Genomic DNA, 20,724 nt, shown 5'->3' with positions numbered 1-20,724 from the left:
ATTGCCTCGATGCATTTATGGATTAAATCTTATAGCTTGAAATGGACATCTAGTTTATGCCATGTAAAAACAAACCTTTCTCAAAGTACAAATCAAATTATCCATCTAAACATCTAAAGTGATCTCAGTGTTGCACTGACTAAACTTGTTGCAGAAATCCAAGCCAGTCTTGTTACAAGGAGCCTAAATGAATTCAGGTGAATCAAAACTTAAAACCATAGTACACAACTTCCTTTTACATACTCAAGGGGCAGGGGGGCAGGCTGCTAACAAACAACAGATTTAAAGAGCTACCAAACAAAGTATTTAAATAACTAAACATATAGGCTGTATAACCAGTTAAAATGTTCTTGGGTAGAGGCCTAAATTAAGGACATGGTTACAACAATGGGTAATCAGTTTAGGCTGCTACTACCATGCCTTACCAGTAGATTTCAGGAGGTAGGTGTCTCATACTGCTATAGATCACAATTTTTTATATTCAAGAAATGATATGTGGAGCATATTGCCTTTGGGTGATCTTAAAAGCTTTTAATTTAAAAGAAAGAAAAACAGAATCTTACATATTCCTCAGAGTAAAACATTGCACCAAAAATACACTGTACATTATAACAATGGTTGTCAGAAATAAGAATACAAAATGGGTAGCAGTTGGGGTTTGGTAGTGCAACAAGAACATAAACCTGGATGTAAATTAATGCTTAAATGATTTTCCACAACTTGAAAAACAATGTAAATTCACAGAAGTTGTAAGAAAGGTTTCCATAAATACAGGGTAAAAGCACACTACATACACTTTGAGAATAAAAGAAGTGGAGACGCTACCATCACTTTCAAATTTCAGAATGCACCGGGTACACGTTTTGAGTGGGCTGTTTTTGTCACAAGTTTACTGAATAACAGCACATAAAAAGACTCAATCTGATACATTTCTAACTTTAAAATATCTACATTGTTAAACAAATACACTTTTTGTGAAGTATCCCTTTTATGAAACAAAAGATTACAAATGTCAAGGAATGTGAAATTAACATCTTCTCCAGAATTACATAAAAATTAGCCTTAAAGTTTAACTCTGCTATGAGACTCCAAAATCATGGGTTGAGCAAACCAACCAACATACTGCCCATTTCACCTTTGATACTCCATGCAACTAGAAGACATTTACTTACTTCTCTAGGTCTGCACCAAAAGTAAAATTCAAACGAGATTTCAAAAGAAAAATAATCATTTTACAAACAAAAACAAAATAATATTAAATAGTGCAACAAGTGTCTTAAAGTTTGTTTTTTTCTTTGCTACATGATGCTTGCCGAGGTTGCGTGTCATAATGCTTTGTGATACTCATCCAGACCACTGTTGAAAGGCACCTTATGTTAGAGTTCAAGAAAATTTCTTGCACAGAACTGGTCCCAAGTTATTTCAATGACCCTGTGAAGCACAAATTGGAGACATTGAGAATTGAGTTCTCGAAGAGAACCTCTAAGGTAAAAACCTTTACCTTATTAAAAAAATAAAATAAATAATATATACATACATATACATACATACATACATACATACACATACATATATACACACATACATATATATATATACACATATACATATATATATATACACATATATATACACACACACACATATATATACATATATGTGTGTGTGTGTGTGTGTGTGTGTGTGTGTGTGTGTGTGTGTGTGTGTGTGTGTGTGTGTGTGTGTATGTATGTATGTGTGTGTGTGTATATATATATATATATATATATATATATATATATATATATATATATATATATATATATATATATATATATACACACACACACACTCACCTAAAGGATTATTAGGAACACCTGTTCAATTTCTCATTAATGCAATTATCTAATCAACCAATCACATGGCAGTTGCTTCAATGCATTTAGGGGTGTGGTCCTGGTCAAGACAATCTCCTGAACTCCAAACTGAATGTCAGAATGGGAAAGAAAGGTGATTTAAGCAATTTTGAGCGTGGCATGGTTGTTGGTGTCAGACGGGCCGGTCTGAGTATTTCACAATCTGCTCAGTTACTGGGATTTTCACGCACAACCATTTCTAGGGTTTACAAAGAATGGTGTGAAAAGGGAAAAACATCCAGTATGCGGCAGTCCTGTGGGCGAAAATGCCTTGTTGATGCTAGAGGTCAGAGGAGAATGGGCCGACTGATTCAAGCTGATAGAAGAGCAACTTTGACTGAAATAACCACTCGTTACAACCGAGGTATGCAGCAAAGCATTTGAGGCGGATGGGCTACAACAGCAGAAGACCCCACCGGGTACCACTCATCTCCACTACAAATAGGAAAAAGAGGCTACAATTTGCACAAGCTCACCAAAATTGGACAGTTGAAGACTGGAAAAATGTTGCCTGATCTGATGAGTCTCGATTTCTGTTGAGACATTCAGATGGTAGAGTCAAAATTTGGCGTAAACAGAATGAGAACATGGATCCATCATGCCTTGTTACCACTGTGCAGGCTGGTGGTGGTGGTGTAATGGTGTGGGGGATGTTTTCTTGGCACACTTTAGGCCCCTTAGTGCCAATTGGGCATCATTTAAATGCCACGGCCTACCTGAGCATTGTTTCTGACCATGTCCATCCCTTTATGACCACCATGTACCCATCCTCTTATGGCTACTTCCAGCAGGATAATGCACCATGTCACAAAGCTCGAATCATTTCAAATTGGTTTCTTGAACATGACAATGAGTTCACTGTACTAAAATGGCCCAACCCAATAGAGCATCTTTGGGATGTGGTGGAACGGGAGCTTCGTGCCCTGGATGTGCATCCCACAAATCTCCATCAACTGCAAGATGCTATCCTATCAATATGGGCCAACATTTCTAAAGAATGCTTTCAGCACCTTGTTGAATCAATGCCACGTAGAATTAAGGCAGTTCTGAAGGCGAAAGGGGGTCAAACACAGTATTAGTATGGTGTTCCTAATAATCCTTTAGGTGAGTGTATATATATATATATATATATATATATATATATATATATATATATATATATATATATATATATATATATATATACACATTGAAAGCAAACAATCCACACTCCCAGGATCAACACAAAGTAAAAAAAAAAACTATAAAACTAATATCAAAACATTCTTTACAGAGGCCAGAAACAAACTTTATGCCAGCATGGGTCAACACGTAGTCTGAACATATTTGACGTGATGTTGCACTGGTCTATTAAAACTACATACGAACGAGTTATTCAGTTACAGCTGTAATCAAAATTATTCAACCCCCATTGCAAATAAGGTGCATTGGCATAACAGCAAAAGGGTGTTTTACCAAGTACTAAAGATGCTTGCCATGAAGGTGTAGAATAATTTTGAGACTGCAGAAGTCATTAAAAGTTGCATTTTAAGTTGAATTTGGGGAAACCTGATTTGCAATGGGGTTTGAATCATTTAGATTACAACTGTAATTATGACTTGTATTAAAGTGACAGCGCATGGTTTGTGGTCAGAATGAACACGGATTGACATGAAAATATAGTAATCTCACCATAAATGCAATTAATTAAATTATACTACTATTTTTCAGTCATTTTCTTTTTAACTTTAAGCCCAGGGTAATTAAAGCAAGGAAAACTACACAGTACCTCAACAACGCGACATAATGGATGTACTCGTCTCTTCGTGGAGGTGTAAAAACAAATTCTTTGTGACCCACAATATTTCTTGTAAAAAAGATTTAAATGCAAAAGAAAAGGTATGAGAGCGCGGTTTTTGCCAATTGTATGTTTTAATTTAAAATGTTTGCGATGTTAACATAAGTAGGCCTACATGTTTAAATGTTTTGCCACTTGCTTGAGCAACTTAATATATAAATCTATATCGAAGTAATGCACTGAATACGTTTTTTTTTTAAGTGTATTGAGTTTAAACGTGAATATGTCTGTGAAAGAGTGTAGACCTATAACTAGTGTGTACAAATAGAATCGCAATGCTGAAACTTTTTTACATTATTTTATAAAAGTCGCTGATAGTAAAAATAGATTTGAAATAAAAAATAGAGAATATATATGTTGTGTTTGTGGTACAGCCATAGATCAGTTGCGCACTGCAAACGCTGCATATGTGAAAGCACAATAGCGTGTGCCGTTCCTGCACCGCAACACGGAGTATGTGTGAAACAGGCGTAAAACATTGCAGCTAGAACACACTATTGTTTGCGTACTTGCATAAAGTATGTTTCAGGAGAAAAGAGAAATAATGCTTAAAGACTTACCGAGCACAAAGTCACACCATCTTGCTCCCAGAACACCCCTGCTGCTCCTTGATTGTCTGAGCATTTTTGTTGGGGGAGATAGACTTGTGCTGCAACTTTTCCTTTTGCCTCTTTTTCTTCCTCCCTTGCTCTGGCTTTTCGGGGATGAGGGCAGCTGCACTGGAGAGTTGAGTGTCTCTCCCACCATAACATCTTCATTCTCCTCTTGTTCCGAGACATCATAGAGCTTTACTGTGCAAATGTTACATTCCTCTGTCGTTGACTTTGTGTTTGGGGAGTTGATCTTTTTCAGAAACACCCTGCACTCCTTTAAAGACTCTGGACTCCAAGCTTTGGAGCAGATTCTGTTCTGCTTTGAAATTTTGGCAATCCCAATCATTTTCTGAGGAGTTTTGACTAGAAGCTTTAATGCATTTTGAACTTTCATGACTGGTCTTGATGTTTTGTCTACCAAGTTAGGCATTTCTTTCAATAATTCTAGAGTCTTAGCACCTGAAGTCATTGTCTTCATCTGCTCACGAAATACTTGTTGTGCCGTATCATCTAATGTTATCCTGGGCCTGGTTTTAAACTTTAGCCTTGCTCTAAGCAGAGCTGTTCTGTAGACAACCCATGCGCCACGAGATCTAGACATTTGCTGCCTAACGTCGTGCCTCAATTTAAGTGATGTGTGAAAAAGCTTTCTCTTGGCTTGTGACCTCATTGATTTGGACAGCAATTTTTGTGCTTGTTTGTGCATTGACGGACTCTTTGGGACAACCGTAGCAAATTTTTTGACATGTTTCCTGAGCCGCTCTGCTTGTGGACTTGGGCAAACATTCACTTTGCAGTTGGGTCTGCTGAGGTTGTAATGAAAGACGTCCTTGGGATTTCTTGCAGTGGCCTTCTTCACAATTGCAAGGGACTGAGTTTCTGTGGACTGCATAAACCAGGTACAGAGATTCTCCATATTATAGTTTTTCTCAAAAAGCATTTTAATGGCAGAAGCAGACTTCTTAGCAGAACCATTAAGCTTCTCACAAGTTTTTGGTTTAGGGTCAGTTTTAATCTCTCCTGACTTGGCCTCAAGGACATCTGATACCCAAGTATTGGATATCAGTCTGATCCTCCTAGCTAACTCTTCATTTAAGGTCTCAGGTGATGCTGAGGTGGGCCACCACCTGAAACCCTCATTTGATGAGAAAATGGAGTCCACTGAAACTGCAGAAAAACGACTGACACAACTGACATTCTTGGTCTTTATGGAAAGTGCATTGTCTGGAGGCTCCTCTTGTCTATTCTTTGTATGCTGGCTGGCCTCACAGCTAGCCTTATTCAACAGTAGTTTCCGTGACCTGCGAACCAATGCACAGGATCTGGCAGTCGCGACAGAATGGAGTAAATGAATGGAGGGTTTCCGCTCTCTAACAGAATGTCTCACTGGTATGAGCTGCCCTATGGTATTATGATTATTTTCTTTCGGTGGATCCACTCTATCCTTGTGAATGTCAGTAGGAATGCTGATTTTCTTCTGCTCTTTGGAAGGATGAAATTCAACAAGAAGAGTCCTTCTGAGCAGATGTGAATCTTTTGCATCCCTTTTCATGTGTATCTTTCTTTGTCTTGGTGATCCTGTGGTGACGGTTACAGAGATCCCAGATATTTTAACTTTGGGAGGTCTTCCTGGTTTTCTTGACACAGCTGTATCACTCAGTCTTTGACATTTTATGTTGCTGCTAGAATGGACGCATTTCCTGTCTTCAATAGGCATAACAAAATTAAGATCTTTATGATGATCTTTGGCCATTTGATCACTACTTGTCTTTCCAGAACATTTACATTCACTGTACATGCCTCCATTACTTAATTCATAAACATGTTGCTGTGCTGGGAAATTACCCAAATCTTCAGAAACTACTCTCCTTGCCCTTCTTGATCTTCCATACACTATGGTGATTTTTAGATTTTTGTTTCCGTCATCCTTACAAGACATTTCTGTTGTTCTATGATTCACTGCATTGCAATTGGTTGCGTTACCTGTTGATGAACTTAAGTCTGTTGGTTTGGATTTTGGAGGTCTACCAATGGGACGTTTCACAGACTTAACAATATGTGGTCCTATTTTTTTGGGGCGCCCAGGTCGCCTTTTTACTGGAATTGTATCATGTACAGTTGGTAGTGTTTCTTGGTTTTCACCTTCGTTGTTTGAACAACTGGGCAATAATGCATCAAGTGAAACCACTTTTGGTGAAGTGCACTTGTTCCCACTACACTCAACAGTTCTCCCCGGTGCAGATTCAAGGACTGAATCCTGGACATGTTCATCTATGGCACTGCCTGCCCATGAGGATTCCACACATGGATCAAACATCTCTCGATGTGAATTTGAGCCAGAGGCAGCTGCTTTGAGTGTATATTTTACACCATCTTTACCAGCCACAGAGGAGACAAACATGAGCTTTATCGGACTATCATATTTCAGTCCAGACGGGCTTGCTTTAGCCTGTTGTGCACTCTCAGTGGTAGTCAAGTTAGACATAGTTTCAGTAGGACTGTCTGAGTCAGTGTTTAGACTGTTGGTTCTATGGCGTTTAGATCTTTTTGATGGGGAGGTGGAATTCTGACATGGTTTCCTTTTTCTTGCACTCTCTTTATCAGGATTCCTTACATTACTCTTGTGCTCCAAGAGTGGCTCATTTTTGGGTAAAATCGCATATTTCTGTGAAGCTATGTTCTGTGGCACAACACAATCTTCTTGTTTATCCACAGTTTCAAATGGCTGATAGTCACATTTATCACTTGGCCAGGCAATTTCTTCTGTGAAGCCAAGTGCTGTTGAGGTACTGTCTTTAGGGGAATGCTTGGTGAATATACTCTCTGAAAAACAGGCTGCAAAATACATCTTTCGTGGCTCAGTGACATAGGAAGAGAAACGCTGTGGTGGTACAATATTTCGTCTGGACCTTCCAACTTGAACTGTCCGATTGTTCTCTTTATGGATTTTTGCTTTCACCTTCTGGTCACTATCGGTTGTTTGTAATTGCACCGTTTCATCTGAAGGAAGTGGTTCCTCAAGACATACATGTTGGGGTTGAGCTTCTTGGATCTCTTGATTATTTGGTGCCTTTTCACTTTGTGGATGCGTTGTCAGATTTTCTATGGTATCTTTTACAGGCTCTGTGTAAACTTTGTCCAACTTTCTGCATGTGATCTGCGAAGGTTTAACAGTTTTTAAGCAGCTATCTCTATCAAAGCCTATATTCCTCTTAAAATATGATGGACTAAGTCTGGCCAGATCTCTTTTAATTTGTAGGCTTTGTCTTCTTGATGATGGAAGGTCAGGTGACTTGCTCATGGCAACTAAAGTTTCCAATCTCTTACGGGAACGTGTCTGAGGGGATTGCTGTTCTGTGGCCACATGCTGTTGCAAAAGCTCATTAAGGTTGTAATCTTTGTCACTACTGTTGTGTAGCACAGTTGTTATAATCTCAGTCAAATGAGAGTCATCTCTGGTCTCAGAGATTTGACTAGCATGGGTAAGAAGATTTTGTTCCTTCTCTGAGGGTTGGATACTCTTGAGCTTTTCAGTGACTCTATCCATTAGCTCTCCTATAAAAGATCCACACTGGTGGTCACTCTCTTTCTCTGCATGTGTATGCAATGTTACAACCTCTTTGCAACATTCATCAGGAGATCCAACACATAGAGGAGTGTTAGAGTACAAAGCTGTATCTTCATCCTCGGTTCTGTGAGGTAGGAGAGAAGGAGGTGCCATGTTCAGGGCCTTGCAGTCCTGAATGTGCAAGACACTGGACTTGACAGCTATTTTACAGTCCAGGTCCACAGGTTTTGGTGAAAGTGGTGGAGGGGAGGGGCTCCGACTTCCTTTGCATCTATTATGAGAGTTACAATCACCCAGAGGGGTGATTAGGGCACCACTTGTATGAGAAATGTAGGTATGATCACGATGCTGCCATGAGGGTAGTTTTGAGTGAGTACAACAAACAGTGGTGTTAGAACAGATGACTTGGCCAACACATGTCATGGGTGTATTTTGGCAGCAATGGCCATTAATGTTCCTTATACAGATGGATAGAGGTGAAAATGCACATGTTGGAAGCCTACTAGCTGTTCTGCAACAAATGTCAGTAGTTACTGAGCAGTCACTTAATGAAAGTGTTGGGGCTTCATTAATCTTTTTTTTATCAGCATGGCAGCAAAGGGATCCGGCCTTAAACTGTCGACTGTGAGCATCCCGCATAGTTAAAGAGATGTTGTAATCTTCCTGCACATCCTTTAAAATGTGATAGAGTAGCAGTCTATGATGGGAACAAAGCAAAGACAGGACCTTCTCCAACACAGTGACTCTCCAGACCCCTGGAGCTTTAGGATAATCTTCCTTCCCCAGCCTGGACTGGTCTTCCACACTTGGTCCTAAGGAACTACATAAATAAATTAGGTTAAGATTTACTCAAACACTGACATAATCAATTTTCATGAAAGTGACCTGAGCTAACCCTCTCACCTCGTTTAACTCTGTTGTGATGATTAATACATTTCGATTGGTTTAAAGGAATGATAAAATCCTACTAAAAATATACATTTCATAATTATAAAGCAGGCATAGCTATATTTAAAATCTTGTTAAAGGCACCACATAACATTGCATTGTAAGGGTGTTATAACTATACATGCAGAATTACAAACGTGTAAAAGCCACAGAAATAAAAAGTACTAGCAACTGTACATGGAACAATTTTTTATTGGTAACTTGAAGGCAAAGGATGGCGATTGTAGTAACGCTTACACTCAGGAAAACTATGTATATAGACAATTACTTTAATCAAACCTGAATAATTTTGTTTCCTGATTAATCAATGTGTCTTCTGACAAATCCAATTACACAAACCAACAACATTTGCAGGCAATATGTTGTCTTTTGAAAGCAAAATACAACTACCCCAAAATGTAACAGATTTGTTAAGGGGTGGATAAAAAGAATAGAGAATGTTAGAATTTTTTTTATAAATTTTTTTTTTTTTAAATGTAGGATATTTAAAAACACAGTAATATGCCTTCAGTATTCCATCTTATTACAATCAATTCAATTCTCGCTTTGATTAGCCTTATCCTAATCCTGAAATGTTAAAAAATAGACCACACCAAATATAAATATTTCAGACACAAATAAATGCTTAAAAGGACCAGTTTTTCCCCCATTTTAAGTTGATCAAAAAGTCATAACGATTAAATGTATATTAACCTGCCTGGGGTAAAAACAAAAATGTTGAGTCACATTACAGGACAAGGGACTCTATGCATGCAAGTGCAGTAAAGCATTTCACATATCAATGTGCAAGAGCATCAAAGTGCTTCAACACAAAACCCAATGCTTCAACCCAAAACACAATGTTTAAACTTTATATTCTGATTACATCGAAAGAAATGACACACAATACAAATACAATTATAGATTAGAATTAGAGGGAATATTACAAAAATCAAATCTTAGTGCAGCAGATATATGCATAAATAACTAATTGCAAAATTATTAATATCCTGAACCCGTTATGAATATGAAATTACACATACTTAGAAAGGCCTAAACAGGGGTGGGGGATATTTAAATGTATATTTTGCCTTTCTGATGAATAACCTCTGCTGAACATGCTGTCCCCGTAATATGGGAGAAAACAAATTGGCTTTGGATGAACCATATTTGGCTCTATAACAGAATCCTAAGGCCCCTTATTTCGATATAAAAGAACCGTTCTAACACAATCATGCTGTTTTTTTAGGATTGTTGTTACCCTGAGAATACTAATGTAATGTTTTTGGACAAATTATACAGGACACTAATAGGATGTTAGAACAGCAATGTGAAATAATGGGGACCAACATTCTCCATTGGGAGCCGAAAAGTATCCCATATAGTGAAAATATGAGTGCAGCACTGACAATACATGTATATGATTTAAAGGAATCTGTATGATATGAACACTTACATGACCACCCTTTACATTAAAAGTGAAGCTGTGCCAGCAACATATCTATCCCCGAGTAATAGAACAGAAAAATTTAGTTACATTGGTAACGGTATATAAATCCACAAAACAGATTTTATATACGATCTATATATTTTTTAAAGATTTGTTATGTAAAACGAATGTAAAAACTACTGGCCTACAGAATAACTGAGCCGTAGCTGTAAGAGCAGGCACTGTGTTAATTTTAAGAGACCGTGAAGAACATTCAGGGTGGTTTGATAAATGTTTCTAAATCAGAGGTAAATTTAAGAATATATCAGTAAATCTGTTTTTTTTGTTTTTTTTTGGGTGGAGGGGAGTTTAACTTCAAAGAACAACAAGAGGTAAACCATTTACAGAACACTCAACACAACAATAAACACATTAACATTGCATATGGAAATGTTCATATTTCCAAAGCTTCAATCACAAAATTCACATGCTTCAGCTACACTTTGCAAAGCACTACAAGTATACTTGTGAATCAGATATCAGAACTATGCTAAAAAAGATGCCATTGAAGGTCAGTATATGGCCATATCCTTCATCGCAGGTATGCAACAATAACCTGTATCACAAGTATGTGTGCATCTTTTGTAAAGTGCAACTGAATCTTATATTCCAATTATACAAGCTTCTAAACTCATTAAAAAAACAGGTCCATGCTATAAATAAGGACTCAGTTAAATTACCAGAATCATAAAGTGAAACAGTTTTATAATAGGTCATTAAAAGCTATAGTAATCATTAACATGAGAGAAAAAAAAAACCAATACAAAACAAGAGCAGCATAACTATAGAAACTGAACATATAAACAAAGCTTTTCAGAGTAGCACTTGGATCAGCCTTCCGATTTCTGTCCCATGAGAAGTCCATCATGGAATATGGACAAGGAAAAATTCTGATCCAAGATCAGCAGCACCCTACTCTGAACTGCTTTGTTCATGGAGTGTGTAAGTGGAGTGGCAAAATGACCCTGAACTGTTTTGGTTACAGCAGACAGATAATGCTAGGATGTCTCTAGTGCGAGGAAAAACAAGATTATAGAGTAGAATTCAAATCAGCAAAGAGAATATGGAGTGAGGATTTCAGTAGTTCTGATTACTGGAAAAAGTAATAAATATTATTCTATTATTCAGGGCAAAACAAACATTCACTGAGACTGTCATCAAGCTTCTTTTTTTTCCCTGTGCACTATTCTGACATGCATTACGTTGCATTTCCAACTTACCCCGTACAATTTGCTGAGCAGATAATGCAGGGAAAAATGGAATATATATATATATATATATATATATATATATATATATATATATATATATATATATATATATATATAAAAACAATGTTGTGTGTATAGAATTCTAAGCATCTTAACTTACCAAAAATAAACAAAATAATAAAATCACTATCAGTGCAGGATGTGGGAAGTCTCATCCACAAAAAGCCTGAGATGGTCCAAGCTTTCACTCCAAAGATCTGGCAACAGTCCTGATTAATGTACATCATTAATACTTCATGAAACTGATATAATTACCTCTTTTATACAACAAAACGTACCAATAAGTATTAAGTCCAAAAATATTTACATAGTGTTGTTCCTTTGCTGGAGTGGAAACTTGTACCTATATCTACCCATTGCATATATGGTTAGACATCTCCCACTGGTGAGTTAAATGAGATGTTAGTCATGCTGTCACCATATTTGCCACACAGACACCATAAAATACTGTTGATAGACATGAAATAAAATGACCAGTCGCTACAAAGACTAATCGGTGTGAAAGCTGCATACAACAATCATTAAGCTGAGATTAGCTTATGTATTAACAAAACCTGAATATTTCTTAGTTTTAAAACTGTAATTAACTTAAATTCAACAGTGCTTTACAATATTTTAAATATATATTCACAGAGATATCCACAGTGAAAACCCTGAATAGATTTTTTTTAAAGGCATGTTTTGTGACTTGATAAAATGTACCATTTAACCTGTGGTTGAGGATTCAAGTGTATCTTCCAAGTCTGAATGAGGTCCTGACTGCATGTTGAAGTAAAAAAAAGAAAAAGAAAAAACTTCTGTTGGCTGTAGTTTAAGCGATGTTTTAGTTAAAACCATCTCTAGGAAAGAGTTGAGCTTTTGGTTTTGAGTTAAGACTGTTTGTAGGCAGTAGATGAGGCATTGGTTGTTGTCCCTGACTTTCCGGAGCCTGAGGTTGCTGCTTCAACAAGGCGGAGCTTCTTTTTTGGTGGGGTCTTGAGCATGCCTGTTCGCTCTTTGACTTTGTACTCAAGGGTGCTGTGTGGAACCCCATAGACACCCTGAGCTTTTGACACGCTCATCTTCCCACTAATCACCATGGCTATGGCCTCCTCCAGGATATCGTGGTCATATTGCCGATAACGGCCCCGCTTTTTCCGTGGCTGCTTGTCTCGACGGTCATCATCTCCAGTGTCAACCAGACTTCCAGTGATGCTACCTCCAACACTCCCATTCTTTATGTTCAGACACAATGGAGGCACGTCACCCTGGAGTAGACGTGACTCAAGGCCTGAGTGGCTTTCGACCAAGCCCTGTTTAGGGAGAATGGTCTTCAGCTTGTGGAAAGCAGTGGAGCCATCAGAGCCTTTGTTGGCCTGGTACACAGCATCCACCAGGCCAGCCAGATCCAGCTGGGCTTTGGGCTGAGCACTAAAGCGTACCTGAGGGATTCGGATGTGCACAGCTGGCCCAATGGCGGGACTCTGAGGAGATGTGGCTGGCTCGGTGCTGGCGAGAGACCCGCCGTTCTGCTCCCGTAGCTGCGAGACCATCCTCTGCAAGGTTAAGTGGTGAAGGTATGACGAGGCAGTCACGGCTGCAGGGAATTTCAGCTCGGTGTGCTCTGGTGACGTAAATTTACATTTTCTTACTTCAGATTGCTCGGACTGCGAGCGAGCCCATGCTGCTACCTTCTGCAGGATGAGTCGAGTGTCGTTGGTTGGCCAAACCGACTCTGTCTTCGGCGATAAGGCCTCTGTCTGGAGCTGTAAGGTTTTCTGAGGTATCCCGTATAGTATGGCTGCTTTGTGAATGTCCAGTGATCCAGAACGAATATCTTTCAAGGCTTTAGAGAGCAAACCCTCTGCAAACTCAGAGCTGCGATCCAAATAGTCCGCTCTGATTGGTCTCCTAAGGGGAGGTGGGTGGGAGGATGAGAAACGAACGGGTGAGCGGACCAATGACAGGACGCACTCAGGGTCCACTCCTTTACTGCCTTGTCTTTTGGTAACATCACTCGCTTCTCAATTGTCTGTATAACACAAAGCCTTTGTAAACACTTTGTTTTTGGCCTTAGGTTGCAAACGATACTTCTTGGAAGGACAGTCTCGTCAATTGTGTGGAGAAAGACAAGCGTCTATGGGAGTACTTCCAGTATCTTTGCAATGCAGATGCATTTTGTAAGACTCAGGTATTTACTTCTCATGTGAAAATACTGCATAAATCAACGAATAGATAAATAAACAAATAAATAAATAAATACAGGCGGCACAAAGGAACAAGTAATGCCCCTGACTGCTGACAAACGTGACGTTACCTTCCAACAAGTTAGAAAAGAGTCAACCCTTTGGCAGTGCAACAAAACAACCACTAAATTATACATTAAAAACATCAAATGTATGAGGAGTAAAATTTGTTCACACAAAATGATCAGATAGGATACAAATGAAACGGACTCAAAAAATATTTTTTGAAATAAAAAGCAGCAATTTTTACTGGGTCAATTTTACCAGTTAAAAGACCATTTCGGAACCAAAATTGTTTTTGGCTTTGTTAGGACAAGGACAAACAGTCAAACACACCACTTGGTAGGAGGAAACAGGAGGAAAAGGAGAAGTACTCACCCTGAAACTTTACGTTGAGTGGTTTCATTTTCTGAAGATGTGTTTTTCTTAGAGAGGTCAAGTACTCCATCTACTATGAGAAGTAATCCAAGAAAATAGCAATTAATACATTTTGAGAACACATGCACAAAATCATCAAATATCTGCACACTCTGTAAATTCACAGTTGGGTTCCTTCCAGAGCTAGGCTTAATAAATAAAAGTCAATAGACGAGTTTCTATAATTAATTCAGAATTTTTACAGTGATCTAATATTGCAGAGCTACAAACTTTTGAATTTGTATGAACATGGCAGCGTGCTGTTCTCTTGAAGTGAAAACAGTTGTGATTTACATTACACCAGTATTTGATTACACAAGTAATGAGGATTAATTTTTGGTGCTTACCTTGCAAGGCCTGAGAATCTCGGCTGACGGTGAGGTCCAGGGGCCCATCAGTATCTGGATGTTTAGGGAGAAGCTCATTGTTGTCACTCAGGCCATTCAGGCCCTCATGAGCCTGGCTTTTACATGCATACTCTAAGGCAAACCGCTGAATCATCTTGCGCATCAACTCCTGCGCCGCCAATGGTATACTGGAATCGCAGCTCTGAGGGAATTCTGGGAAATTGATAACCACAGGACTAGTTGAAGATCTCATGCACTTGCAAAACATGTTCCTCATGTAAAAACATCAAAATGACATTCACTAAATATTTGTCTTAAAACATAACATTTCAAGAATTCATACTTTTTTGCACCATGATTTTTTAGATTTGAAAGCCGAAAATCTGCAAAGATTCTCTTTTGAGTGTGATGCAACCAGATTTCATAATCATTTAAATTTAAAAACTCCTGTAGTCTGAGCCCAGCTTAAGTCAAATGTTCTTTTACCTTGCATAACATTGTTCATGGACTTTGACGATGGGGGTACATTAACCTGCCCGTGTTGGCATCAGCCTAATTTGGCATAACAGCCTCGGCATTTTGCCTAGTTACTATTAAGTCACAATTTACAACACAATACTGCAGACAGAGTTTGAATTAATGCATGGCCACTGACATCAACATATAAAAAGTATTTTCTACTTCCTTTTAAATGTCAGGGGTCAACGCTAAGGATTTATTCTAGCCCAGTCAGGCCAGTGTTTCAAATTTTCACTTGCCCCACCATAAAAAAAGCTAAATAGGCCTTGTTATTGTTTTTGTTGTTATGATTTCTTTGTGTTTTGTAGTTTGATTAACATTAAAAACACAGACAGCAGCAGGTATATTAGGCTGCTGTCACTTTAAGACCTAATTTTAAGCCTTTTCATTTTGTCATCTTACCTCTACAAGTTTATATGGATCATGGTTTATATTTTTGGATCTTTGTATCACCAAGAAACGGGCGATACAATGTATATCATGATACAGGGGTTACGATACAATATATTGCAATTCTGTAAGAAAGGAGATATATTGCGATATTTCTTAGGAAGATCTAATTTATATAAAAAAAACCTCCACATTGCTATGATCAGATGCTTTCTTAATTGTGTTCTCACCGCAGTCCTTTTTGTTGTTATTGAGAGGAAAGCGTGCAGCACAATGCTCAGCAGCGCCTTAGATTCAATACGTTGAATCTTCAATTAGATCTCCTTAGGGGTTTCATTATAGTGGAAGAAAAAGGAGTCTAAACTTCAGCTCTGAACACTGCGGCGGGAGCTGGTATAATTCTATCATGTTGTTTGCTAATGCTAACACTAGCGATGCACCCTTGTGCTTCTCCACATCACAGTTCATGTGTATAGATATTTCATTACCCTCATGTTGAAGACAATTGTAGTGAAATTGTACAGTATGGTGTCAAAATGATTTTGCTCTGTATGGATAATGGGAATAAAAATGTGTTTCTCACCCTTCTTTCGAAATACAGAATGGAGGAATCGGTCTGCTTGGCACTGGAGTTTATCAGAGGTGGACAGGCCCTGAGGTGGGGGGGTTTCAGCAGTGGGTGGCGACCCGGGAACGGCCACAGCAGGATGGTCCTATGTCAAAAAAAAGTGCAAAAAAAGACTAGAGTTACTGACACCTGTCACATCCATCCCAAAGTGTTGATTATAGTCTCACAGGCTTGAGTTGTGATCCATTAGAATGAATTACACTGTATGTGCTTCAACTTGTTTAACCATACATTATAAAGATTAAGACTGCATTAACAAAAACCCCAAAAAACAACTGCTAAACACAGAGAACTATACAAATGTCAAAACAAGCCTTTTCTTGCCAGCTAACACCGCATAATAAACATCTTTTTGTGGCTTTAGTGGGTTGACTTACATTCAATTTCTCTAGCTGCAGCTTGCAAAAGGAGCAGTTTGCATCCATGGACCAATCATCCACAGCCTCTGGTTCACACTCTGAGGGAGAATCGGATGAATAACTGTCAGTAGCTGTTTCCATCCACCAATTTTTATGTGCATTTTGGGATATTGCATAAAAAAAAAAAACTGGATGGAAACGGATGGAAAATTCTAAAAATGCACATTAAAAAAAAAACGTATGCACTCAATTGAGGCAAATACATATTTGATCTGATAAGACGACGTACACAAACACACATTTTTCACACTATGAAAATAGAGCACTTCTAATATGTAAGCAAATTTAAAAGCACTTGTTAAGTGATGGTCATATTCTATTCATATTCCCTTTATTCACTGTAAAGACAAGCTTCTGAGGTTTAAAATGACACCTATTTTGTGGTGGTTAAAGGGATAGTTCACCCAAAAATGAAAATTCTGTCATTAATTACTCACCCTCATGTCGTTCCAAACCCGTAACACCTTCGTTCATCTTCGGAACACAAATTAAGATATTTCTGATGAAATCCGATGGCTCAGGGGGGGCTCCATTGACAGCTATTTAATTAACACTTTGAAGGTCCAGAAAGGTAGGAAAGACATCGTTAAATTGTCCATGTGACTACAGTGGTTCAACTTTAATTTTATGAAGGCGACGAGAATGCTTTTTTCAAAATAATGACTTTATTCAACAATTTCTTCTCTTCCGTATCAGTCTCCGACGCGCGTTCACGAGAGCACCCTGACGGGAGCTGGCGTTCTGACATATGACCAGGATTGCTGTGTTTACAAGCAGAGGAAGATGCACGCTCAACATAAAACAGTTTATAACTATGTCTGTAGATTTCGACAGAGGATGAATTGCAAGATAGAGAGCAATGGAGAGATGGTGGTGTAGATGTCATCAGTGCTAAGCGATGCCTACTGAACAGGAGAGTGTGTGCTGCTTCAATCGTGATATTATCATGCCACATCTTGAAAGTTTGGATAATTCAGACGATGAGACAACACATGTATGCGTCATCACCACACGCATGCGTCGTGGTGCTCTCGCGAACGTGCGTTGGAGACTGATACGGAAGAGAACAAATTGTTGAATAAAGTCATTATTTTGTTTTTTTTGGCGCACAAATAGCATTCTCGTCGCTTCATAAAATTAAGGTTGAACCACTGTAGTCACATGGACAATTTAATTATGTCTTTCCTACCTTTCTGGGCCTTCAAAGCGTTAATTAAATAGCTGTCAATGGAGCCCCCCCTGAGCCATCGGATTTCATCAAAAATATCTTAATTTGCGTTCCGAAGATGAACGAAGGTCTTACGGGTTTGGAACGACATGAGGGCGAGTAATTTTCATTTTTGGGTGAACTATCCCTTTAAGCAAGTGGTTAAGTAACGTGATAACTTGGTAGCTTGGTTGTTTGCTCCAGGTGTTTGTGTCCACGGTTTGCATTGTGTGTGTGATTGTTCACTGCTACAAACTTACTTGAATGGGTTAAATACAAAGGACAAATATGGGTTACCATACTTGGCCTTCACGTCATGTCACTTTCACTAGATAAATATTATCTAACAAACACAAAACTCACCATCAAATATATTGAGGTCTTGCAACAGCCTTGGTCCATATATTCCCTCCAGTATACTTTCAAACCCTGCAAACAAACACAATACCATCTTATCTGTATTAAATCCCAGAGTAAAAAGTGCTCTAGAAAAACACATTATCCATAAACCTACACAGATGTCACAACCTATCTGCCAGCAAGTCCTGTCTAATGTCTTTTTTTCAGAAGGCCTATGCTTTTTCACATCTTCAAATGTAAAGTTTTTTTTTTTTATTTATAACATTGGCTAATATATAAATTGATTTTACATGCAATATATTATTCTATCAAACGCCCTAACAGCAAAAGCCAAATACTTACTGCACACAAAATCACTAACTGCAAGACACAAGTATGCCTATGTAATACAAAATGTCTGGTGTTTCTAATGCTATGATAAAAGGGTAGAATATTATTGTAGTTTATTTATATAAAGTTGGAAAAAAAAGTTGGATAGAATTATAAGTTGGAAGATCTCATATTTGCAAATCTGTTGCACATCCTGTTAGTCATTGTCTGTACCACTGATGCCCTTCACTGCGGCTAAATTTACATTATGTCAACATTAAAACAAAAGCTCATCCAAGAATGTCACATTCTGCAAAAACTTTGATGTTGCGTAACTTTAACTTTCAATTCACCTATCATGAAAAATAGTTAATTTTAAACCCCATCAAATGTCCGTATTTTCCCTTAAATGCCTTAACATTCTCGACTGTATACAACTTACAATCCGTTAAACTGGCATTCTATCGATCAAGTAAAAGTCTACTCTACGCCAGTAAAAACTTTATTTTAAATTCGATTATTTTATTTAGCACAAAGTTAATATATAGTTGTCCACATTTTGCTTGCAACCCTGTTACAACACGATTAGAGTATATAAGCTAGAAAAACGACTGCAAATGTATTTCATGGTAAATTATTATTGCAGATTACTATTATTATTATTATTATTAAGGGTTTCAAAACCTATTTCATACAATGTGTATTTTCTTATTTGTGTAAAGTACCGTTTTCAGTATCAAATGCATGGCAATAGCTTCACATAATCGGAGGTTCTAGTGATCAGTTTATCAAGCAAAGTCATGTGAACGTGTGGATTTACGTTACGCTGATCACCGTAAACTCGGCCAAACATTTGTCAACACCTGTTTTCCCAATTTTTAAAAGAATAAATTGGGAATCTATTCACCTACCAACTTTCAAAACATCAAAAATGCACAGTGAGCGTTCAATATTTCATAAAAGACAAACATTCTCTGATGGTTTTTAAAACTGCACTACTTTTAGACATATCGTCAACAATGAAGGGGCAATGGGGAAATGACCATATAGGCTATTTCACGAGAGAGATATTCAAAAGCCGGACCGTACTGATTCTCTAGCAATATAATACAATTACACCGTCATTTGTACATCGGTATTCGGTGCAGAAAAGGGTCAGTGAGTGCAAAGCTAACTCGGTTATCGGGGAATCAAGAAGTAGGGACAAAGAAAATGGAGCCGGTGTTGGCCGTTTTTTCTGTTAGCTACAAAAGCTACCCAGGGCTCGCGCGGACAACGACTCTGCGCTAATGATATTTTTGAACTTGACACACGCTCGCTTAGCAACTCCATGAGCTAACAGCGGCTGGGGGAGGGAGCTTCGCGAGACCCAGGCAAGAAAGAAACCGACCGCGAGACTGCGCGAATGGTTGCCCGAGAGTGATATGTCCGCTTATGGAACCACACAAATATGGCTTTTCCTAGTACGAAGTGTTATGATCTTACCGACACAGTGGATGAGTTTGTGTCGCCACGAGTCGAGTTCCCGCCGGAATCCTTTTCTTTCGACCGTGCATTTGGAGCTCCGGCACTGGGTCGCCATTCTGTCCGTCCACCTTCCCCCCGGCTCTGAGTGTGTGACGTCACCGCACGTCATCCATATCACGGTTCCGATTGATTGACACGTGTCAAAACAGGCTAGGGGCGGGGCTTAGCGATGTAAACAACCTCCCCCACCCCTCCCCCCGGCCCATATGTGCATTTATTCAGTAATATTGCTAGATAAATACCCAACTGTGTGTATCCAGTGTTTAATTAGTACAAAAAAATGCTTGTCTGCACCTGTCATCTAAATAACTCTTGTAACATTACCTGTAACAACCCAGCAAGCAATAGCCATCATTTCACTGTCTAGGCTAACTATAGACCCGATAGTCCGGCTATGAGTAACCTCTAGCCAAAATAACCTTGAACTTGGTTAGGCTACATATACTTTTTGCCAAAAGAGCTTGGGAGATGTATGATAGTCCATTATGTAAGCAAAGTCAACTGTGATTAGAAGGTGTTCTGTTTCATTTCTTTGACATGTTCTATGCGTAACCTGTGCGTTTATTCTTGGGCTGTGGTTAGACGACTATTACATTTTCACTGAATGTAATTTTGCCCAAATTTTGCCTTGTTTTAGCTTAGGTGTCAGGGCTGTTATTTGGGCTGCTATTTGACGTCTTTTAAACGCAAAGTTGCTTGCTGGGAATCGTCAGTCACACAATTGTTTAGATCTTTACAATGGGTTCATAAACTATCAGCTCTTATGTAACAGGTTGTAGGCTACTCTTTAATCATC

General features: G+C 38.5%; 1 protein-coding gene across 2 annotated transcripts; it reads right to left on the bottom strand.

The window, feature by feature from the left end:
* Positions 1–510: 510 nt before the first annotated feature.
* On the bottom strand, positions 511–20,026 carry lcorl (ligand dependent nuclear receptor corepressor-like). Of its 2 annotated transcripts, XM_084096000.1 has the most exons (8): positions 19,887–20,026; positions 18,096–18,161; positions 16,484–16,563; positions 16,062–16,191; positions 14,570–14,782; positions 14,184–14,256; positions 4,293–8,713; positions 511–1,431 (listed from the first exon to the last, which is right to left on the bottom strand). In XM_084096000.1, the coding sequence occupies exons 1-8, from the start codon at positions 19,981–19,983 to the stop codon at positions 1,418–1,420; spliced, it is 5,094 nt and encodes a 1,697-aa protein (XP_083952126.1). In that variant the 5' UTR covers positions 19,984–20,026; the 3' UTR covers positions 511–1,417. The 2 variants fall into 2 exon arrangements, with proteins under 2 accessions (XP_083952126.1, XP_083952127.1); XM_084096001.1 differs by lacking the exons at positions 511–1,431; positions 4,293–8,713 and adding an exon at positions 12,302–13,470.
* Positions 20,027–20,724: the final 698 nt, after the last annotated feature.

The sequence above is a fragment of the Abramis brama genome (genome assembly GCF_963993115.1).
Source record: "Abramis brama genome assembly, chromosome: 2".
Taxonomy (NCBI): domain Eukaryota; kingdom Metazoa; phylum Chordata; class Actinopteri; order Cypriniformes; family Leuciscidae; genus Abramis; species Abramis brama.
This window is presented reverse-complemented; position numbering and strand designations above follow the sequence as displayed.